This window comes from Typopeltis vanoorti, chromosome 3 (assembly GCF_054136105.1).
Source record: "Typopeltis vanoorti isolate ZY-2024b chromosome 3, IOZ_Tvanoo_1.0, whole genome shotgun sequence".
Lineage (NCBI taxonomy): Eukaryota > Metazoa > Arthropoda > Arachnida > Uropygi > Thelyphonidae > Typopeltis > Typopeltis vanoorti.
In genome coordinates, this window is record NC_143551.1 from 31,964,949 (window position 1) to 31,990,692 (window position 25,744).

A 25,744-nucleotide genomic window follows, 5' to 3' on the forward strand; every position below is an offset into this window, starting at 1 on the left:
CTCCCATTCTACCTCAATAAAGGTCGAAACTAGTCTGGGTAGTGGCCCTTCCCTTAATGCATAACATTAGACATATCCGCAAGGATATGTCTAATGTTATGCATTAAGGGTGATACTGAGATAGGAGTGATAGTAGCTTGCTCCACCTTTGCAAGGAGTCGCCCTGGTGTTGCACCACCTTACCCCAGTCCTAAGATATTTTCAGGTGCAAACTTTGTTTGCTCACACTTGGATAAAGGATTAAACTAAATTTATTATGCAAACTGTGTCTGTTGAAGAAATATGTGATGGAAGAAAATCTACATGATTATATATATTGCAGATCGGCATCTACAGTTCGATGGCAAACACAAAAGGAAACTTTTGTTGGTATTATTGAAGATTTACGAAACGGAATTTTCAATAAGATTTGTGGATATTGAACCCTTTTAATGTCGACATTGATGACCTACCAAACCGACTACAGATGGAAGTTTCGGAATTGCAACACAATGAAATTCCCAGATGAGTCTTTGACTCCATGAGGTCTTGGGGTAATAATAATAATAAAATATTAAAGAACGCATTTTCATTAGAAAATATCCAAAAAATTTATCGATGCTTACCAAAAGAAATTTCAAGGATTAATCAGTTTCGTAAAGCAGATGATAGTCGCATTTGGAAGCACATACATTTGCGAACAAGCATTTTCTGCCATGAGTTTCAGAAAAAATAAATTTTCTTCTCGACTAACTGATGAATATTTGCATGCTTCGATCCGAATTTACATCTCAGGTTATAAAATGGATCTAGATAATTTGGCTAAGGGAAAACAATCACAAAAGTCACATTAAGCATGGAGACATATATATTGTGATGATAAAACTATAAACTATATTACTTTGTTTTTAGGTGATAATAATTTTTCATTGAGTTTCATTTTCATGTTTGTTTTATATCTCATACTTGAAATATTTCTGTTTTTTTTTTTAATATTGATATAATAAAAATTGATATCTTGAGTATTTTTTTCACTCACTATTTTCTATTAATTAAACACTTGTGGCCCAATTATTAAAAATAAAAGTTGAATGTGGCCCGCGGGTCTGAAAAGGTTGCTGACCCCTGATCTACAGTCCTGTTTATGGTTAACTCTTAGGGAGAAAGGTTCCGTGGTAGAATATGTGCCTTCCATATGCTTGGGATTTTTAGACCATCATTATTGTTCAGATTGGGGTAGTTGATAAGAATCTCAGGCCTCCTTAAATTTACATTCATACCATGTTTTGGTGTGATGTGATGTAAACAACTTGTGTTTTTCCAGTCAATCTATGTAAAGTGTTCAGAGCATGATCAGAAAGGCCAGCTTCACCATAGTTATTATATTTAATGAATTGTTTATGTTCCTTTTGTCTGATAGGAATTGTGCATCCTGTTTCCCCTATATAGTGTAGATTACAGGTGCAATAAATACGATCTACTCCAAGGTGGGCCAGCGGAGGGAGTGGGTCTTTGGATGAGTTGAGTAAGCTTTTTAATTTTGCAGGAGGTTTAAAGATGACTTTGAGGTTGTATTTCTGTAGTATTCTGTTTATTTCCCTTTAATGTAAGGAATGGTTATAGTTTTATCGTAGTCTGGTTTATTTTTGTTTTTTATTGAGGTCTTGTAGAGAATTTTGTTAATAGTGTTTTGGCTGTAACCATTTTTTATAAAAGTATTGCTGATAATAACTTTAAATTCGTCTTTCAGTACTTGTTCATTGGAGCAAATCTTCAAAGCCCTGTTTTTTAGAGTATTAATGACACTTAGTTTTAGTGTTGGGTGGTGGTAGGAGTTTGTGTACATATTGGCCAGTATGTGTCGATCTCTGATAAACAGTGAAGTAAAGACTGCCAGAGGGAAGACATTTGACAAGTGTATCTAGTCACACGTCTAGATACACTTGTCATCTAGAAACGGAAGTGTGTTCTGTTTTTCAATCTCAATTGTGAACTGTATGTTTGTGTTGTTTGTTTAGGTGGCTAAGGAAAGTGTCTAGCAGTCATGGGGCCAGATCGCGAAAACATCGGCAATGTATCTAAGTCAGACTTTGGGTTTTAAAGGTGAGGAATCTAGAGCATGTTGCTCAAAATGTTCCATATAAAAGTTAGCAATGGGGGCGGGATAATGGCAAGCCCATGTCTGTGCCTTCTTTTTGTAGGTAGAAAGCTTTTTGCCACACAAAATAACCAGAACGTAATACATGCGCAAAGAGCTTCGTGATATCTGGAGGGAATTTTTTCTTCAAAAGAAGGATTGTGTCATTGATTGGGACATTCATAAAGAGAACAGAGACGTCAAAACTGACTAATAAATCATCTTTTTCTAATGTAATGTCTTTGATTATATTTATGAAGTGTTGTGTGTTTCTGATATAGGAGGGGGAAATGACCTACCAAGTCCTTGAGTGTTGCTGCTGATTTCTTGGCTAGGTGATAATTTGGGTTGTCTATACCTTCGACTATCTGCCGGAGTGGTGTATTTTGTTTGTGTATCTTTGGTAGACCGTCTCGGGGAACGAGCATAGTGCAGAAATAATTTTTTAACTGTAACTTCAGGCCATGTAGTAATTGATTTAAGTAGTTTGTTTTCTTTTTTATTCTATTGGTTGGGTTGTAGTTAACTCCAGATGATGACCTTAATATGAAGGTCAAAACGTCGGGAAATTAGTTATTTATTACGCGGTTGTAAAGTCCATAATTTCTAAAATGAATTCCACATATTTGACTAGCCAGTGTTTTTAAGTGAATAGATTTCTTTTTTGAATATAAATAATGGATAGGCTCATTTTCTTAAAGTTGTAGTTATATATCACTCCTACAAACTAGAGGTGCAGAGCAGATAATAGGTGTCAGTGTTGTGTGGACAGCAGTGAAGAGAAAAGTAATCTGTTGATTATATGTGATATACATTAACTAGTAATTTTCTTCCAGTGGTTAGCGTATTTGCTAACCAAGTGGTTAGCAGATATGCTCGCCAGCCAAAAGGTTGCAGGTTCGAATCCCGGTGTGGGCATGGATGTTTGTAATTGTCTTTGAAAATACTAGTGGTGGTGGTCGGCAGTAGATGGCATTGGTGTAGATGATGAAAGTAGTTGCGATTCTTTGTAGTTGGTGGATTGAGTGATGGAGACGGACTGTTGTGGAGTAGGTGTCCTCCCTTGATGAGTCTTTGGACTCCCTGGAGATTCATGTAATAATATAGAAAATATTTTTAAGAAATTTTCCTTCAATTCTAACTGCTGACTGACAACTTAACTATAGACTATTCATTTTGTTCTATATAATGTTCCATTCACCACATATAACTGTAGTGTCTTGAAAGGCTTTTCTCAGGGCACCGTGTCATATGCCTTTTCCAGATCTACAGAACTTAAATACAGATTCTTGTCATATTCCCATGATTTTTCAACTATTAGTCTTAAAGTCAAATTCTGATCTTAACAACCTCTATTTGAGCTGAACCCAATTTTTTCTTCTCCAAGTTTCTTGTCCAACCTCTTTTCAAGTATGCTTGCATAAACCTAACCTGGAACACTTAGTAGAGAAATTCCTGTATAATTCTCACATTCAGCTTCATTCCTTTTTTTATAGATGGGTACTATGAGAGTTCTACTTCAATCATCGAGAATTCGAACTTCTGATCAGGCCCTCAGAATTATGCAGTGTAGAAACTGCAAAAAATTTTATACCTCCATACTTAAGCATTTGTGGTCGAATATCATCTATTCCAGCTGCCTTTCCACATTTCAAGTTTTTTTAAGGCTTTTCTACCTCAAATATTGATATGTACTCCTCTTTGCATTCCTCTTGAAAATTTTCTAGTACAGTTCTGTTCACTGCTTGGTTTATTCAAGTCTTTCAAAATAATTACTCCAGACATGTAGGATATCCTTTTCTTCAGTTTTCATGTCACATTTATCATCTTTGATTCCTTTTACTCTACTCTTTCCTCCATTTCTTAGCTTTTTCAATAGCCTCTAGCCTCCAGAATATTTTGTCACCTGCCTGATATTTATTTTCTGTACTCTTACCAAAGTCTTCCCATGACTTTTCTTTAGCTACTTTTACATATAGCTTAGCTCTCTTACATTTTTTTCTTTATTCTCTTAGGGCATCTGCTGACTTATTTTCTAGGAACTTTTGGTATGATTTTTTTCTTACCCAAACTGCTTCTTTAACTTCTTGTGTCTGCCATGGTGTTTTTATTTTTCTATCCTCCAAGCAACTTCATTATATGCCTATATAGCTGAATCAATCAGTGTCTTCTTCACAATTTGCCACTGAAATGCCAAGGTTTCGTTCTTGTTTTCAATTTGTTTCATTTTTCTTCAATAATGGTTGTATAGTTGAGTCTACAGTTTATCTGTAAAAGCTTGTTCAACTTTAATTTTTTAAAAACTTCTTACGTACTATTCTTTTCAATGTGATATCCATTTTTATTCTGCTTAGTACTAAGCAATGGTCACTTCCAACTTCAAATCCTCTATACACTCTTGTATCTTGAACCAGCATGATAATATCACTAACAACAATGATGTAGTCAATGAGTTTTTTCCTATTTTTTGTGCCTTCTCTCCATGCTTACTTGTGCACATCTTTTTGTTGAAACATTGTTCTAGCAATGATAATTCTGTCCTGAGCAGAAGTCTAGTAAATACTTACCATTATTATTAGAATTGCCATTGTCAAATTTTCCTATATGACTGGTAGGATTCATTTCCTACTCTGCTGTTCAGATTTCCATCAAGGACCATTTTTTCCATTATCTTTATGTCAGCGCCTGTTTTAATGACTCAAAAAAATTTCTCCACTTCTTCTTTAGAAGAACCTTCTGTGGGGCCATAAGTGCAAATAAGTCCATTTCCCCACTTTGAAGTTTGTCTACTGTCCACATAACTCCACTTGCAACTGCCTTCCAATTAAGAAGTTATCTTCCTGTTTGGTGTTGAATGCTATCGCTATTCCTTCCTTTCCTTGATCATTATTTGCTTGATCATAAAATAACATCCTATACTAATTATTTAGTAAGATCACACCTGTTTGTGTTTTCTTTGTCTCAATAGTGCCAATTATATCCACATGGTACTTTACAATTCTTCTGCACATTCGATTTCCTTTCTATTAATACTCCTTAAACTGATGGTTTCTATCTTCAGTTCTTCTGATGTTGTGTTTATTCTTTTTCTTCTTCTTCTAGATGTTGAGTTGGAGTTTGTTCCACTAGCTGACTTTTCACTGTTCACCCTGGTTCCATGATGAAAACATTGGGTTGGGGCTTGTTTAACTGGGCAATGCCCTAGTCGGCATTAAATCTCATCATGTTGTACCACCATATGCATTTGTCCAATAGAGAGTCCAGTTCATTTGGCTAAGTCCCAAATTGCCAGCCCATCCTCATTCATTCAGTACCCAGTAGATACCTACTAACTACATGAAGGTGGGATTGTACACTAGGTCAAAACCCCAGTGAGTTCTCCGCATTCCTGAATGGCAATGTGGAGGTCTCCTCCCAGTTACTTGGCTTTGACCCTTAAGCGACCCTTGGAAGTTTTATTTTACCAACAAATACAGTATAGTTTCCTAATGACTCATTTCAAAATAACAGATAATGGAAAATTCTAAGAATTTTTTGATAGTATGATAATTTATCCTGTTTATCACTTTAAAACAGTTTTCAGAAACTGATCACTTTTCTACCATCTACCAAGTATAAACTACCACCTCTTCTTCCTTATCTAGTGTTTATCATCATCAAATTTCCTGATGTGTAACTCAATGGGTGCACAGAATACTATGATAGTACTACATAAAAAGTTTGCATTTTGACTTACTTCCTATTTGATTTTTTTAAATTTGTCTTTCATCTGCCACAATTATATTGTCAGCTCATATTTTGGCCTTCTAAGGCACTTTGAACTCCATCAATCTGCCTAAATCTTGGTCTTTCTCTGGGTCTTTTCCCTGCCATCTTGTCATAAAACACCTGCTTTGTTGATCTTTCTTCCCCCATTCTGTTTAAGTTACCATACCACATGAGATTAGCTCTGCATACACTTTCCTGAATGCGAACAGTGTCAGTGTCATTTTCTTCATTTTTAATACGATTCTGCCATTGGTGCCATCTGTTAATTCCCCTCATTTTTCTCAGAGCTCTCACATTTGTTTCTATGTTCAAAGTTCTGTTTCATATCAAAATTTCTTGAACAGAAACTACACAGACAGTGGTAATTTTACTATATAAAATTAATTATCTATAAACCAATGTTTTACTACCTGAAGCTAGCATCATCAGAAGCAATTTAACAATACACACTCAGTGAAGACACAATGAAATGACTTTTATAACAAGGACTGTATCATGCATGGAGGCAACAGTGGTGAATTTTCCTGTTAATGCTGACAGGTAAATAGGACAGTGTGCCAAAATCTGTGTAAGATTGTACCATCAGTTCTGTTACAGTTAATCAGGTTCTGTAGTATATGTGCCATTTCTAAGACCAGTCTTTGGTTTAAACCAGGATTTCTGAACTAGCTTGACTTTCATCCATCTGATGAAGTGGTCTTTCTCTAAGGCATTTTATTTGTCTATTCAAGATATATATTTTATGTTCTTTTTTTCCTAAAAATGGTAGTCCATTGTCTGTCCAAAATACTGAGTTCCACACTGCAGGGGATACCTGAGGAAGGATAGAGGGTCCTGGTGATTCTTGATTTGTCTCAGGAAGGTAAATATTTTGTTTTGAGGTTTGTGTACTGTTCAGATTTTGTGATGTTTCTGAAAGGAGCACAGTTTATCTGTTGTACCTTTGATGTAGGCTAAAGATGTGTGTTGTGTGTTTTGGAGTGGTGATGGCCTTTGCAAGGGAAATGCATGCATTTCCCTTGCAAAGGCCATCACACATGACTTCTGGTTATCTGTGCTTCCACCAATCCCTCAACTTGAAGGTACCACTGTTGAAACACCTAAACTGGCTTCCTAGCATTCTGTTCCAACTCTCACTTAGATGACCAAAACAAATCACCCACAACCATGCCAAAAACAGGGCATTACATAACTATTCATACGCTACAGTCTTTCACCAGAAAGACATCAGAAGAATCTTAAATAACCTAGATACCATAAAAGTTTTGCTCTGGAACTACCATGAATTAACTTTACAGTGTGTGATATATAGCTGACATCTATCCCACAGCATGAAAGCATTCCTTCAGCCCATTCCAAAAATTGATGGTAAAATGTGCTATGTCCTCACCTTACTCCTTCCTCTGAGGTTGAATACTGTAGCTACTCCTTCCTTTCCGTAACTGTTACTCTGAGTATAACATCTTGTAGTTGTTATTTAGGGGAATCTTACTTGTTACATTTTTCTTATTTCTTGTGATTTCTCTCCATGAAAATTTGTGGACATCTTTATACTATGTTAGTGATGACTAGAAGAAAGTTTAACCTTAGTGGAAGATGGATGGAAGAGAATTTATTGACAAAAATGTAAGCAGGCACTATTTTATACTTTTTCAGGATCCTAATGTTTGGTTCATATTCCAGCAACATAAGAGATAGGAACTCTGTGTCAGGTTGTCTAGGCTCTGAACAGGCTTGAAAGTATCTATTTTGCTTGCATCTTCTTTGGATTGAAGCCATTTTACTATCCTTCGACAAGGATAAGCATTCTCCTCTCTTTCCCTCCCTCAAGTTTATCAGGACACTTTTAATTGTCTTTGCTCATAATTTGGACAAACAGAATGCTCTGTTCAGTGGAGATTGCAGGACCATCACTCCTACATCCTCTATAAAAAAAAATAAAAATAAAAAAAATCCCCATAATTCTAGCTGAAGACCTGCCATTTACCTAGATGCCATCTAGAGTGCCTGTTCAAAGAGAGTGCCAAGTGCCTCTCCAAATTTCTAGAAGACATGTTCTGGAAGGTATGAATAAAGCTTAGAAATATAGTAAAGGACACCACAGGATTCAAAGATCATAAAGGTGATAGAAAAACTAAAAACGAGAACAATAATTTTCCATAGGAAGGTATTCATTGTTTTCAGATTATGCAGAATTGAGCGCTGTGATGTCACTTCAATATAATTTAAATTTGGTGAGTAGATAAGTGTGGGTTTAGTTTATGTTACATCATAAGATTTGCACCTCATCCAGATATAAAATGCAGTTTACCAAACTGCATTGTGGAAGACAAGAATGTAATGGTAATGGTGAACCTATTGCAGCATGTTCACTGTTGTACAGTGACCATGTTGCAACAGTTGTGAAAGTCTTGAAGGATTGCTGCCAAATTGAGGAAATCACTGATAAGTTGGAATAAGAATGCAATTGTGCCAGTGTAGTCATATCAGTCACATTACACTTGGACTACTATGCACAGATCTGGTTTCTTAATGGGACTATAGAATGTTGAGTGTAAGGATGTACTGAGGGAGGTGATTTACAGCACTTGGTAGATATGAGGAAAGAAAATATGATTGACAGTTATAGGTTTGCTGAGAGCAATTTTCACACTGCTATATTAATCAAGCTAGCACAAGAACAAGAAGTTATTCTTGAAAGCTATGTTAAGGATATGGTGTGCAAGAGAGGGTAGAAAGTCGATTCTTTATATGAAATATGATGGTGAGTGAATTGAATCCATTGCCAGAGTGGAATGATTCTGGCAAAAGAAGAATTCAAGCTGAAGTATGATGAAATATTGCATAGAATGAAAGAAACTCCTTTGATAAAATTGGTGGCTACATGGATGTCTCAGAATAATAATAATAAAATCAATTAATCAGGCATATTTTTGCTTTGGATGCCCCCCCCCCCCCATATTTTTTACCATCCTGACTTGGACTCAAGGATAGCATACTAAAAATGAATTATTCTTGAAATAATATCAAGTGAACATGGCTGGAAAGAAATGATAACACTGAGGTATTTCTCTGTCTCAATGATTTTAGCACACCAGGAAAGCTGCATAAGACATGTTTTCCAGGTGGTACAATAAAACACACATCAGATGCTTTCCATTGAAGGAAGGAAAGAGCTTAAGAATTAGTGATAAGCACTTGGATAGTGAGACAAAGAATGTGGAGTAGAATTTGAAGAGGTTGTTACTAGTTTCCTTCACCCCTGCAACAACTTCTTCAAATTCTACACCACATTCTTTGTCTCACTATCCAAGAAGAAGGATGGGTTTTGTGTTGGTCATTTGGAACGATTGTTGTTTACTAAGAATACACAGGTTTCATACGAAATTAGTATCGTTAGAGAGAGGATGAAAAGCAGGTTGTGGAAGGATAGCAAGAAGAGGGATACAAAGGTGAGGAAGGGATTAGGCAGGGCAGAGTGATGCAGTGCAGCAGTGCAAAACAAGGGATGATAAGGATATAAATGAAAATCAGAGTCAGGATCAGGGAAACGGGTATGGTCAGAACGATGACGGGGGGGGGGGGAGAAGAAAGAGAGAGAAAGTACAGCATGATGGTGTTGGTGGGATGGCCTCAAAGAGTGGAGAATTGTTATGCTTGTATACTAATATACATAGTATCAGAAATAAAGGGACTGAGTTTGTAGCAATGATCAAATCAGTATGCTCAAAGATAATTGGCATAAGTGAAACTTGGTTGACTGAAATGATATACTGTTAGAACTATAAATGGTTGGATATAAGAATTTTCTGAGAGTATAGCAAGGCACAAAGAGGAGGGGGAGGAATACTGTTAATGATAGCAGAAGAATTGTGTCCTTAAAGAGTTGAAGTGCAAAATAGTAACATGTGTGAAGTTGAGATCAGAAGAATAGTATATCTAACAGGATGTTGTTATATTTCAGGAAATATGGAGAGTACTGATTATTAAATGTTTAGACAAATTAGTTGGGCATGTAAAAGGAAGATGATCTTAATGGGAAATTTTAATTATAACAATGTGGATTGGAAAGAAGAGACAGTGTATGGTAACAAGGAGAGTGAATTTGTTGAGTTTCTGTGGGATAAATATCTATAACAATACCTGATGGATGCAACACAAGGTTCATCAGTGTTGGATTTGGTGATATCCTCACAGAATGTGGTTGTGAATGAGGTACCACCTGTTGATGACAGGTGGTACCTCATTCACAAGTGAACAAGGAGGTATTGGGTTAGAAGGTAGTCAAACAGGAAAAAGTTTTCACCAAGAAGGTCTTCATGTGGAACTATAAGGTTGGTGATTATGAGAAACTCCATAGCATCAGTACATTGGGTTGAGGAATTGTGCAGAAAAGATGTTCACAGTGCATGGGAAATATTAAGAAAGTATCTAACACAAGCAGTGCATAACTGCATACCAAAAGTTAAGCAAATAAATAGAGTAGGAGTGAGAATGGATGAACAGTGAAAGCAAGCAAGCAGGGTTACAAAAGAAATTCTTATCAAAGAAGTATGAGACTTTCTGCAGGGAACAGATGCATGAAGAGTATAAACTGAAGGCCAGAAAAGTGACAATCATAGTTAAAAAAAGAAAAAGTAGAATATGAAAGGAAATTAGCCAGTCAGGTCAAAACTAATCTATGAGAAATTTTCTGTTATGTGGCAAGCAAGAGGAAAATAATTATGGCAGGTTGACTCTGATAGATAGTTATGCTAGAAGAATAACCATAGCAAATGATATAGTGGAATTATTTAATGATTCCATGTATATCATAGTGGTGTGAGTGATGCTGTGCAACATGTAGAAAGGGGGCAAAGATTAGGAGAATTAAAGGTGGAAGAATCAGCAGTGTATCAAGTGTTGCTTGGGTTAGATGTCAATAAAGCTATGGGAATGGATGACATATCGGCATGTATTTTTAAAGAATGTGCAAAAGAGGTAGCCATGTCCTTGACCTGATTGTTTAATTAAAACCTTGTAGTTGGGAAGGTTCCTTAGGAGATAAGAAGACAAAAAAAAAAAAAAAAAACCTCTCCACAAGCATGATTCTAGAACAGAAGTTTCTACTTATAGACCAGTCTGTATATCTGCAGTTGTGGTCAAAGTGTTAGAAAAATTTGTTAAGAATGGAATACAGAATTTAGTTGATGGACATAAGATTCTCTATGATGGTCAGCATGTGTTTGTGAAGGAAAGGTCTTGCTTCAGCAGTCTGCTTACATTTTATGATAAGTTGATGAATGTGTTGGATAAGGGAGATTCATACACTCTGATTTTCTTAGACTTTGCAAAGCCATTTGATAGATTACTGCATGACAGATTGGTGTATAAGCTGCAGAAAATGGGATTAGATAACAGATTGGTTACATGGATTGAAGATTGACTTTCTGAAAGATACCAGCAAGTTGTGTATGATGGAACAATGTTTAACTGTTTGAATTATTTGTTAATGATATTTCATGTGGATTGACTGGGAATCTTCAAATGTTTGCTGATGATGAAAAGTTAGGTAGAATTATCAGGAATATTGCTGATGTTAATTCTCTACAGGAAGATTTGAATGTACTTGTAGCTTGGGGAGTTGTAGTTTTAATATTAATGAATGCAAGGAATTAATAAATCCAAGAAAACATCCCAACTCAACATCAATAAAGTTCAAGGAGTCCAAAGACTCATCGAAGGAGGATACCTACTCTACAATTCACCACATCATCTACACCAATGCCGTCTACTGCCCACTACCATCATTTTCACAATCACAAACATCCATGACCACAGCAGGATTCAAGGGTGGAGAGTGGATACTCTAACCACTCGGCCAACCAGGCCAGCAATAGCTATAGTAAGGAACACTAAATATTAGGATATTCTTCTTGAAAGGCAGTATCAAGTAGAATGATGTAAATAAATATCAAAATGGGGAACTGGACAATGATACTTATTTGTACCTGTGGTCCCCAGAAGATTCTACTGAAGAATAAGTGGAGAATTTTTTTTAAGGCATTAGAGAAAGCAACCAACACAATGAAAAGGAAAAGTGGATCCTTGTTGGAGATCTAAACAGTAGAATAAAAAATGTTTTGGGAAAATTTAGAGAAAAGAACAAAGCTAATAATAATAATGGTAATTGGAAGTGATACTCATTTTAGTCTTAAGCAGGATAAAATTAAATTTCATATTGAAAAGAAGAGTATGCAAGAAAGTTTGAATCAAAGTTGAGCAGCTTTTAGATATTAACTGTAGACTCATACACAAGTATTATTCAAGAAAAAATGAAAGTTTAAAAATAGAAACCAAACTCTGGAGATTCAGTAGCAAATGCTGAAGAAAACATTGATTGATTCAGCAGAGAGCATGTGGCGAGTTGTTTGCAAGGATAGAAAAATCAGAACTCCATGGTGGACTCAGCAACTTAAAGAGACAGTGAAGGAAGAGAAGAAAGCATAGCAAAAGTTCCTGGCAAGTAAGTCAGCTTGTGCTCCCATGGAATACAGAAACAAATGCAAGAAAGTGAATCAATGTATAAAACTAGCTAAACAAAAGTCATGGAAAGACTTTGGTAACAACATAAAAAATAGATATTAGGGAGGTGGCAAAATATTCTGGTGGCTATTGAAAAAGCTTAGAAATGGAGGAAAGAGTACTGTAAAAAGGAAATGATAAAGGTAACATGGAAAAACTGAAAATAAAGATATTCTAGATGTCTGGAGTAATTACTTTGTAAGATTGCTAAATAAAACAAGCAGTGTCAGCATGGTGGTAGAAACCTCCCAACAGGAATGCAGTCAGGCATACATATCAATATTTCAAGTAGAAAACACCCTCAAAAAACATGAAATGTGGAAAAAGGCACCTGGGGTAGATGATATTTGTCCAGAAATATTCAAGCATTGAAGTACAAAAGTCTTAAAGTGGCTGAACTGCATAATTCAGCCTGGTTAGAGAGTTGATTCTGGATGTTTGAAGTAGAGCTCTCATAGTATCCATCTATAAAAGAGAAAAATAAAGCTGAATGTGAGAATTACAGAGTTATTTCCTACTAAGTGTTCCTGGTAAAATTTATGCAAGTATACTTGAGAAATGATTAAGAAGGATTGTAAAAGGGAAGCTTGGTGAAGAACAACCTGGATTCAGGCCAAATAGTCAGGATCACATTTTCAATTTAAGACAAATAGTTGAGAAATTGTAGGAATATACGAAGGATCTGTATTTAAGTTTTGTAGATCTGCAAAAGGCTTGTAACAGGGTGCCAAGTGAAAAGCTGCTTAAAATACTACTGTTATATGATGTCGGTGGGCCATTATATCAAGCAATATTTAGTCTTTATTTAAGGTGTGAGGCAGCAAGTAGAATGGAAAGATGTACAGGAAGATAGTTTGATGTTAAATCAGTTGTGATACAAGGATATACTATCCCCGCTGTTATTTATCATCTATATGGATCACGTTATGAATGAAAGTGGTATTAAACCTGATATCAAAATTGGAGATGTTAATTTCATCTCTTTACTTTATGCAGATAATATTATACTCCCAAATAAATTCAGTACAAGTCTGCATGATTCCCTCACTAAATTGAATAACTTTTGTAATAAATTTGTTAAAAAATCAGCTATAAAAAGATAAAGTCAATGAAAATAAGCAGGAACACTGAAAATATCAACTGCACCCTGAATGGAGAACCTATGGAACCAGTAAAACATTTCAGCTACCTAGGCACAATTTTTAGTGAAGATGGCAAATTAAATATGGAAATAGATAACAGAATTAGCATAGCTGGTATGGTAGGAAGCCAAATGAATAAATTTATATGGAATAAGAGAGCAGTTAGTTAAAACATTAAATCAACTGCATTCAAGACGCTGTTCAAACCTATTTTAACTTATAGATCTGAGAGCTGGGTTAAAAATAAAACACTTAACCGAAGACTGGTGACCACAGATATGGATGAAAGATTACGAGTGTGAACAGATGGCATTATTGGCAATATGATATTAAAAATGGAGATATTTGAAAAGAACTTGATGTTGTTTGCATTCAGGAATGTGTTATCAGAGTTAATCTCAGATGGTGTTCCAAACAAGTGTTCTTTGCCTGGTTGGCAGGAAAAAAAAGTCCAGAGGAAGACCAAGATGTAGGTGGATTGATAGAGTAAAATGTGCCTTAGAAGACAGAAATATAAGCTCTGATAATATTGGAGTCTTGACTGATAACAGATTAATTTGGGTGAAAATTGTTGATTGGAAGTTAGTAATAATTTTACTTTTCATGTAGTACTATCATAACATTTTGTACCCCCCCCCCCATGGGTACATGTCAGGAATTTGATGTTGATGAATGCAAGTTATTACACTTTAGTGCAGTACAAACACTACATACTCTATTGGTGGAGCTGTACTTCAGGAAGTGATTGAGATTTAGGATCCTGGGGTAGTGGTAGACAGTGAACTAAAGTTCTGATGGCACCGTTGCATAGGTAACAAATACTGTACATCGTATTGCTGCTATGCTAAAAAGTACGTTGACATATGTAGGAATAAGGAGGTGGTGGGGCCTCTATATAGTGATTGAGGAAGTGATTGAGATTTGCGATCTTGGGGTGGTTTTTAGACAGTGATGGCAAGTTCTGATGGCATGTTGCATAGGTAGCAAATACTGTACATCAAGCATGTCAAACTCAAAGGCTAACATGGGCCAAATAAACGAGGTTTAAGTTTATGTGGGCCGCAAAAAACAAAAACTTCAATTTTCATAAAAACGCAGGTTTATTTTGAAAAGAACAGTATAAAAAAAGAACAAGAACAATGATAAAATTAATTTGCTTAAATATAAATAGCCAATAGGCTTCATTTCGGCGATATAAACATTATTTAAATTAAGGGGATATTAAATCCCACATTATTTTAAAACCGAATAAGAAACTCAAAGATTGGAATCAGAGAGTTTCATGCCGAATATAGTAAACTATAAAAATATCGGCAATTACTAGCGTGAGCTAATGCAAGTAGTCCTAGTACGTAGTACGATACCAGACAACTCGCAGCAAAGGTGGTAAAGTTCTGATTGCTATTCTTGGTATTTTCCATAATGTAAAAACACATTTCCTAGGAAATGTATGCTGTTATTACATTATGGCAGCAGGTCACTACCCAGACCGGTTTCAGCCCTTTTTGAGGCTTCATCAGTGAGTAGCTAGACCAAATTTTAATACCTCTTAAGATATTAAAATTAAAAACCAAATTTTAACACCTCTTAAGGTATTAATTTGGTCTAGCTACTCACTGATGAAGCCTCAAAAAGGGCTGAAACCGGTCTGGGTAGTGACCTGCTGCCATAATGTAATAACAGCATCTTTAATTTATTCTTGTCATCTTTAATTTATAGTATAACCAAGCAAAGATAAAACTTTCAAGAACTATAAAAATATTATAAAACAAGTATATTGTCTTGGGAGGATGACCACTTGGAAATTCTATCATTGGAAACACATCACTGATATACTAAATTTCATCACCCACGTACCCCCACCATGCTAATTATTAAAAATATTCAGGTAGCTTAAATAAATTTCATGTTTGTCTTTAGAGCCCCATCTGGGTTTCAGATTAATCAAACTTTAGCAAACCAACAACACTAACGTACTATATATTTACAAATTTTTATCCCCTCAATTGCAAAGCTCGTATAAATGTTTCTCACATCAGCCAAAAGAGTACATCTTACTCATCCTTTGTGCCAGGTTGGAGTTTTATGATAGATTATTCTGTTTTTGAAAAAAAAATCCTCGGTTTCTAGAAAAGGAATCCTTTCACATCCACCCTCAAGTAGTATGGCAGCCAGTCTGTCCACGGATCTCCTGGCTACTAACTGCATGCAGCAATCAGAAGTGAACAGTCCTTTCAAGATCCATTTGAAAAACCAACTGACTAGAAATCTCAGACCTCAAGTCCGAATTTATCATCTTAACATCGAAGGAATCAGCAAATCAAAATGTGAATACCTTTCAAAACTCCTTCTTGACCAAAATACAGACATCATGCTCCTTCAGAAAACACATGCCGCAACTGAAGACTTGTACAGAAGAGGGGGAGAATATACAGTTACCAGCTCATAGGAGCAACCTACCATCATGGGTATGGCATAGCGACATATGTCCGTAACAATGTCGAGCAAATCAAACTTGTTACTGCGTCAAGTGATGATGATAATGTTAACCTGATCATGATGAAGCTGGGAAAACTGATACTTGTTAATGTCTGCAAGCCACCAAACATTCGATGGTCTCAACAAGTCCTCCCCCCCTTTTGAATCACCCAACAATATACACGGGAGATTTCAATAGCCACCATGAGTTATGGAAGTGCCTCTAATAGCATCACCTCTAATAACATAAATGAACATCTACTCAAAGGATAGTTCTTAGTGACTTCCCTACATCAAGACGAACACCAGCCAGTTCGTCTTGATGTAGGCATAAAAATACCTTGTCCAATCAGTTCCCTGCCTGAGATGGAATTTTCAAAGAGCTGATTGGGAAAAATATGCCCACTAACCTTGACAAGTGTGTTCACTTGTCAAGGTCAGTGGGTAACCACAACCGATTTGTATGAGTTGTCATCTTTATAGCTGAAAAACATATCCCTAGGGGCAGAAAGGAGTATGTCTCTGGATGGAACGATCTGAGTGAACAACTTTATGAGAAATTTCTGGAGAACGGTGATTTGGAAATCGTAAACGATCTCCTTCACAAATTGGATGCAGCAAAACAACAATGCTGGACTGAAACAATTGAGAGACTGGACCTTAGGCACTCCAGTAGGAAAGCTTGGAGTGTGTTATGGAAGCTAGGAGGCACTACAATGGTGACTACTAAAAAGACAGATGTTACACCAAACCAAATTGCTAATCATATTATTAAAATCTCGAGATGCCAACGTGACAGAAATCATACCATTGAAGTTAAAAGAGAATCCAGAGAATTAAAGGGAAAACTACAAAATGAATCAGAATATGTGAGACCTTTCAGCAACGAGGAAATCAACAATGCACTAGCTGATACAAATATGGAAAGGCCCTGGAGTTCGATGGAGCTCACCTGGAATTTCTTATTCATGCTAGCAAAAACATCAAAAAATGGCTCGCCCGTTCTTCTCAGAAATAATGAATACCGGAGTGTTACCGACAGAATTTAAAAAAGCTAAGTTAATAGCTCTTTCCAAACCTGGAAAATCAACTGGCGACCCACAAAACTATCAGCCAATCGCATTACTAAGCTGTGCATATAAGCTACTGGAAAGACTATTGTATAACCGCATAAGCAACACCATCTTTGAACACATTCCTATTAAACAGGCAGACTTTTGGTCTAATCGTAATTGTTGTGACCAGGTTCTGGCACTGACATCAGAGATAGAAACATCAGAGATAGATCAGGAAAAACTGCAGAAAAACTTCTGCAGTTTTTCTTGATCTAATTGCCGCACACGATACTATCTGGAGAGAGTATCCAGATACTATCTGGAGAGAGGGCATGCTATGCAAACTAAAGTACTACCATGTAGAAAACAATACAACTTGTTAATAATATGCTCAGCAATAGATATTTCCGTGTTGTCCTTGGAGAAAATATTAGTAACCAGAAGAAACTTAACAAGCCTACCACAAGGCTCAGTATTGGCCCCTCTCTTATTTAGCTTATATATAGCTGATATGCCAGATACAGTATCTAGAAAATTCTGCTATGCAGATGACATAGCGCTAGCCACCAGAAATAGAGAATTCAGATGGACAAAGGAAACCCTCACAAATGACCTTACCTCCATGCATATTTACTTTAAGAAATGGAAACTACAACCAAGCCAAAGTAAAACTGAAGTGTCAACTTTCCATCTCAATAATAAATTGGCACAAGACGAGTTGAACATCCCATTCGGAAATTCAGTCCTATGCCATAATAAATACCCTAAGTATCCAGGAGTTACACTTGACTGTACTCTATCATATAAGAAACACACTGGAAACACAGCTGGAAAAATAAGAACTAGAAATAACATCATTCAGAAATTATGTGGCAATTCCTGGGGTGCAGCAGCAAACATATTACAAACATCTGCACTTGGCCTGGTTTTTTTGGTGGCAGAGTACTGTGCTCCAGTCTGGCTCAGTAACTGCCATACAACTAATTGACCGTCGGCTTAGCACCACAATGCGACTTATATCTGGAACCATAAAAACAACTCCTGTTTATTGGTTTCCAATGCTGAGTAACTGATATCATAATTGCCTATACATGGTGACACATCAGAACTACTGCTTAACAAATTGAAATCAAGAAAACTCCCTCTTTGTGAAGCTAAACATTTGAGAATGACTAACTGTAATACCAAAGATCAATGGAAACTAGTGTGGAGCATAAATACTAATGCCCAACTCGAAATTTGGTTTGATAGGCACTGCCTGAACATCCCGGGTATGGAATTGAGCCAAAAGACATTGATAACACTGAACAGGATTCGTACTGGCCATGGAACATGTGCAAACTTTCTGTACAAGTGGGGGGGGGGGGAATTTCCTCACTAAAGTGGACACCCGAACCAATCAATCCATCATATTTCCACTGAATTTAGTCTTGTGCATATATGGGTCAAAGAAGCGACTTCCTGGAGGTGACACCGCCTGTTATAGACTGGATTAGAAAACTTGATCTTAACTTATTATTATTATTATTATTACCACGGGCTACTCCAGGAGTCCTTAGACTCATCGAGGGAGGCCCTAAACATTATGTTCACGCAGCTGTTCAACATTCTCACAGTATCTATCATACCTTGCCTTGAACTCGCTCACTGTCATAGCACCCACAACAGACTCTGGCAGCTTATTCCACTCATTTACCACTCTAAAAGTAAAGAACCCAGCTCTAACACCCCTGCTAACCACGCTCTTGCCCAGCTTCCATGGGTGTCCCCTAGTTCTCCCACCACCAGTCCTGATCTCAAAAATATCATCTGAATTAATCCTATAGAATCCTTTTAGCAATTTGAATGTCTCAATCATGTCTCCCCTTTTCCGCCTATCAACTAGTTTCTGCAACCCACAAATCTTCAACCTGTTCTCATATGGTTCATTCCATAGACCTGCTATCATCTTAGTCACTCGCCTCTGGATCCTCTCAACCTCCTCCCCATCAATTGATAGGCACTGCCTGAACATCCCGGGTATGGAATTGAGCCAAAAGACATTGATAACACTGAACAGGATTCGTACTGGCCATGGAACATGTGCAAACTTTCTGTACAAGTGGGGGGGGGGGGGAATTTCCTCACTAAAGTGGACACCCGAACCAATCAATCCATCATATTTCCACTGAATTTAGTCTTGTGCATATATGTGTGCTTTGTCTGCTGATTGTGTAACTGCCTATGTTTTACTTTAATTGTTTGTCATTTACATTTTTATTTTCCTTTTACATATTTGTATTATGTACATGCACCTTTATAACTGTATGTAGATTGCCATACGATAAATAAATAACAACCTTTTATGGGTGCGATTCACATTAAAAAAAAATGTATAGAAAAATATATGTATAAATGAAATTAGTTTCACATTTGTTTTTATACTTCACCAAAGCCTTAAGAATGTCCATAATATTTAATTAAATAATGCTTGTAAATTTGACATTGCATAATATGATCTATGCATTTTAATTTAGAAATAGTTATATTAACTCATTTAGTATTAATTCCATAAAGCAAAAGTAATTTTCTAAATTTTTTTTTTAGCTTTGTTTTCCTGCAGTTATATCACAGCTCAGTGTTTGGCTCTACTTTAGAAAGACCACTTTTGTTATCAAAGTCTGAGGTAGGTAGGAAATTCCAACTTTACTAGTTTTCTTAAATTTTAGGTGTTTTTTTAAGAAACATGTGCAGTGTAAGAATTATTATTAGTAGTACATGACACCCGCAGGGAGTCTTTGGACTCCCTGCGGGTGTCGAGGGAGGGCACCTACTCAAAGTTTGCTTTGCATTAGTGGATACTAAGGCAAGTGATGTGAAGTCATTAGCCTCTATATATGAGTTGCCCAGTCGTGAAGTTACTTCACATGCAAACTTTATTTTCTTGCACTTGGATAAAGAATTAAACTAAGAATATAATTTCTTGGCATCTTTAATTTATTGTATAACCAAGTGGAAATTCTTTCAACATTGCTGTTACATGGTTTTATTATTTTTGGGGGTTTGACACAATTGGCTAAGAAAGTGTTTAAGATATGGTCAAGTGTAGTAGTTAGGGCTCTATTATTCGAAAAGATTAATTTTGCTCTATTATATAGGGTTTTCACAATCCCATGTTGTTGGGAGGAGGGTGACTGCTGGTGAATACATCTACCTGTATGTGTAGGTTTTCTGTAAACAGAGAATCCCAGGAATCCTTCAGGCTAATGTGTATTCAAAGTATCTAGATGGAAAACTGTTGTTTTCCTTTTTCCAAGGTAAACTGGATCCTGTGATGTTGATTGTTTAGGTATGTTGAGAAATGTAATCTGCAAGGATAGAAAAATCAGAACTCCATGGTGGACACAGGAAGTTAAGGAGGCAATGAAGGAAAAGACGACAGCATATGAAACTTTCCTGGCAAATAAGTCTCCTTGTGCTCTTAGAGAATACAGAGATAAATGTAAGAAAGCTAAACACTGTAAAACTAGCTAAACAAAAGTCATGAGAAGACTGTGGTAAGAACATAGAAAATAAATATCAAGAAGGTGGCAAAATATTCTGAAGGTTGTTGAAGAAGCTCAGAAATGGAGGAAAGAGTGCTGTAAAAGGAATTAGAGATGATAAACACCTTTATCATCTCTAATTCCTTTTACCATCTCTATCAAAGGCCTGAAATGGAAAAGCAGCTGGAGTAGATGATATTCGACTGGCAATACTCAAATATGGAGGTATAAATTCTTACAGTGGCTGCACTGCATAGTTCAGAAGGCCTAGACAAAGGGACGAATTCTGGATAGTTGGAGTAGATCTCTCTCTCTCTCGCTGAGAGTACCGATGTATATAAAAAGGGAAATAAAATTGAATGTGAGAATTACAGAGGTATTTCTCTACTGAGTGTTCCTGGTAAGATTTACGCAAGTATACTTGAGAAACAGTTGAGTAGGATCGTGGAAGAAAAGCTTTGTGAAGAACAAGCAGATTCAGGCCAAATAGAGGCTGTCAGGATCAGATTTTCACTTTACGACAAATAGTTGAGAAAGCATGGGAATATAACAAAGATCTGTATTTAAGTTTTGTAGATCTGGAAAAGGCACATGGCAAGGTACCAAGAGGGAAGCTATTCAAAACGCTACAGATATATGGTGTCAGTGGGGCATTATATCAAGCAATACGTAGTCTTTATTGGAGTTTTAAGTCAGCAATTAGAATTGAAGGAAGTACAGGAAGATGGTTTAATGTTTAATCTGGTGTGAGACAAGGATGTACTTTATCTCCTCTGTTATTCATTATCTATTGGATCACATTATAAATGAAAGTGGCATTAAGCTTGAAAAGGATAAGGATATCATTTTGCCTCTTTACAAGGTCTTGATAAGACCTCACATGGACTATTGTGCACAAGTCTAGTCTCCTGGTTTCCATTATGATTCTGATACAGTGGGGAGAGAGAGAGACACTGTGCAAAGGAGTGTTTAAAAATGTTATCAGGATTATGGAATATTGATTATGGAGACAGATTGAGAATTTGTAGACTGCATACAACTAAAGAGGAGAAAGAGGATTGATATGATTGAGGCTTAGAAACATCTGAAATGGTCATACAGGATTTCAATTCACTGAATTTTTCATTTTATGGAGGGTGGAGAAAGGATAAGTGGGCACCCTTGGAAGCTGAGAATGAATGCCACACAGATAGGGATAAGATCTAAATTTTTCTCTCATAGAGAAATGCATCTCTCATAGGTGCATGATTGGAATGGATTGCTATTGGATGTTGTCGTGCAAGAGTGTGAATGAATTCAAGAACAAGTATGATAACTGGTGTGTGTGTGTGTGTGTGTGTGTGTGTGTGGTATATAGTCTCCCTCGATCAGTTCCTGACTCCCTGGAGGTCTCTCTTAATAATAATGATGTTAGCATTCAAGAATATATAAGTAGAGCTAATCTAAATTACTATTGTCGCTTAAACAGACTTGACTGGAATGGATTGCCATGAGATGCTGTGTGTACAAGCAGTGTGAATGAATTCAAGAATATGTAAGTAGAGCTGATCTAAATTAGTATTGTCACTTAAACAGGAGGTAAGAAAATTCTAGCAAAATGAGTGTTTGATGGCAGGATGGTTAGAAAAGGACTCCAAAGTCAATAAAATCTAATACAGTTAAAAGTGCTTTTGAAGACTGACATGTTAGTTGTGACTTTGTTGAAGACTTGACAAATAACAAAATAATTGGAAGAAATTTGTTAACAGGAAAGTAGTAATAAGGAATCACGGGACGGCACCATCTAAGTCCCCCCTCCCAAAAAAATTTTATCCGGGCTCTGAAACCGGCATAGCTGACGAATCAGACCTATGGCTGGGTTAGTATTCCTGATTGTAATCTGTGTGTGTTCAAGGGACCAGTTTGTCTGCTTGCGGGATGAAAACCCCCAGATAAACTGGTGGAAAAAGCACTGCTGTCCATGCCCAAGGACCGGCTTACTTGGCTATGGCTGAGGAAGATCCTTAAGCTCCTTGCGTCGTCGACAGGAATCGAACCTAGGACACTCCTTCCCCAGGCATATGGTTGCAAAGCATATAGCCACTAGGCTAACCGCACGAACATGTAGTGCTGAATTATGTACATAGAGTTCCAAACGTAATCAAACTGAAGTGACCTGAATATGTCGCTTGTTTAAAAATTTAAAAAAAAAAAAAAACAGCTACATTAATGACCATAATCCAAGTCTATGCCCTAGCCAGCTTTTCTAGCAATACTGAAGTTGATGACTTCTATAACTTAGTAGATGCTGCAATAAATGAATCAATCACAAATATTTGTTATGTAGTACTTCAGTGCTGAAAGAGGGTTTCATTTGAAGAAACATCAGTTGGACAAAATGACTTCAGATCCTGGAACCACTGAGGAGAAAGGTTAGTTCAGTTTGCTATAAGTAGATCCCTAACAGTGGCAAATTCTTTTTATTTATTTTTTATTTTTTTCAAGAAACCAAAAAGTAGATGTTATGTTCTCCAAATAAGTTGACACGTATCATAGATTAGTTAAAGCACCACCAGCCTATCTCAACAAAAACAAAAATAAATTAAAAAAATATGATCCCAAAGTAATTCAGAATAATATCAATCAGCATAAAGCTAAACAAGAAACTATAGAATGCATCGGTGAAAACAAACATCAGCCCCTTGCACAGCTAAATGAAAACATTGAATAATAGCCTGAAGTAATCCAATCATTAATAAATATTCATGGAGGATAAAAAAAATGAAAACTAAATAAATAAAATAAATCAACTAACACCTTTTTATTTCCTTATAGGCAGTAGGCGAGGCCTTTATACCCTATCTAGCTTTTGGAGACTGAGTGGGCAGCTCAGTCTCCACCGATAGCCAATCAAAGATAGCTGGCCCATGTCTGTCACTAATTATAGCAGCCACCGATGAAGAGGCTGGCAAACAAGTGCTGCCATCTCTTGGTACCTAACCCTAACAAGATATGTTGCTATCTGAAATAATGTGGGGTAGTACGGTCGATTTTCTTGAGTTTACAGGATGAAAAATCCGAGTTTTGGGGAGGAAAAACCCGCTTGCCCATGCCAGAGATCGACTAACTCAGGAACCGGTCGAAGAAAGACTTAGAAAAAGTTCCTCCAGTCAGCAACTAGATTTGAACTTGAGTCTAACTTTGAACGACCAAGTACAGAGGACTTAAGCACCACTTCCACTGAGCACTCAGGCCTCGAAAAAATGATTCTCACTAAAATCAAGAGGTGATCAACCAATTAAAAAATTAAAAGAAAGAACCCACAAACAGCACACATGAAATCTAAATAAAAAACTAGTTGGAGTTGTTAAAATTCAAGTAAAAACTGTATTCTAACTAACTTCCTTGTGCCACCAGAGGCCTGTTACTAATCCCCCAGAATATGTCCTGAAATCAGCAGCAAATTGAGAATGATATAAAACTGTACCTCTCCTGTCCCATCATAGAGCATAACATTCCTGTCTACCAGTTCTTGAATTCTGCCCTTAATCAACTTTACCAATATCTTAACAACCATTCCAAAGAATAAAATTTTTCCTCTTTTGTATTCTTACTTCTCATTTGAGATTCTCCCAGAGTTGAATCCTAAGTAGCCTGGTTATGGATTCTGCCACTCGTTTTGCACTTTCTCATAGCATATGGACCATTATCCCATTCATCCACACATATCTGCATTCACATTGACATTTCATAATATCGTAATCACCTCCAAGTTCATATGACTGTTCTCACATTAGTCCCTATTACATCTGTTGCTATGCTCTTGCATAGTGATAATTCAGTAATTCATTAACTTTATCCATCCACAATTCTTTTTCTTTTTTTTACTTACCATTGTGAAAGAACTCTGGAGCTTTGTGCTGCTTATGAGCTTGCTGCTTATCTCTCTCTTTAAATTCCCTCTGCACTTTTTTTTTATTTTGCAGTACTGCATAATAGAAAGGGGGATGGTAAATCCCTTTATGTTTTTATAGCTGGGTACGAAACTCGGATCGAAATCCATAGAGTTTCATGCCGAAAAAACTATCGGCGAGCCCAAGTGTAAATGATCACTTGGGTAGTACAACACCAGGGCGACGCTATGGAAAGGTGGAGCAAGCTCCATCACTAACTTTAATATTCTCTCATAATGTAAAACCCAGCTCCTAAGAGATGTATATATATTGTTTTACATTATGAGAAGAGGTCACTACCCAGACCGGTTTCAACCTTCTTTGAGGTCTCATCAGTGAGTAGGTAGACCTGGAATATCAAGGTTTTAAGTGAACACGAACTTACATACCTCTGCTATTGAATTGCCGAAGTGATGTACTTCTATATTTATTGTTAATTACTAATTTACCTTTCGGCTTATTAAATTAGTACTGCATAATGTTACTATTCATACGTTTACCTCCCTTTTATTGATATTATTATTACAAGAGATCTCCAGGGAGTCAGGGACTTATCCTTCCTAAATCATTTACACTGTTTGCATTCACCACCTGCGAAGGCAAGTCATTCCAATCATGTACCGCTCTGTGAAAGGAAAATCTAGCTCTTATTCCTTTATTGGTTGCATTCACTCTCAACTTCCATGGATGCCCTCTCCCCACTCTCCATAAAATGAAAAGTTCCATCTACTGGTATCTCATATGATCTTTTTAGAAGTTTGTAAGTCTCTATCATATCTCCCCTCTTTCTCCAGCCAATTTCACATGCTCACAATTCCATTTTGCTCAAATCATTCTGCAAGTACTGCATGCCAGTTGCATTTCTGATTATTCTGCCTATCTTTGCATCTTCAGCAAATAACTCTGTATCCTATCAAATTCTTTCCAATATCATTAATTTAAAAATTGAACCAAGGACTGATTCTAGATCCACTATTGGTCACAAGTTTTGCAGACTTGCATCCCCCATATACTACTTTTTGACAATATTAGTTGGCCATCCTTTTATCCAAACTACAGTATAGTGCAAAAAACAGTACTGAATAACTACAATGATATTTGTTATAGAGTAACAAAGAAATATATGTTTACACATGATGATATGTACATCTGCAACTGTCGGTGG

The 25,744-nt window shown here is 36.6% G+C and overlaps 1 protein-coding gene across 4 annotated transcripts in view; it reads left to right on the top strand.

The window, feature by feature from the left end:
* Positions 1-25,744, top strand: part of gig (TSC complex subunit tuberin) — a 943,661-nt gene that overhangs the window by 807,218 nt on the left and 110,699 nt on the right. For all 4 annotated transcript variants that reach the window (XM_090415521.1, XM_090415523.1, XM_090415524.1 and 1 more), the window contains one exon: positions 19,710-19,788. In XM_090415521.1, the coding sequence (XP_090271647.1) occupies positions 19,710-19,788 (79 nt within the window). The remainder of the gene's footprint in view (positions 1-19,709; positions 19,789-25,744) is intronic.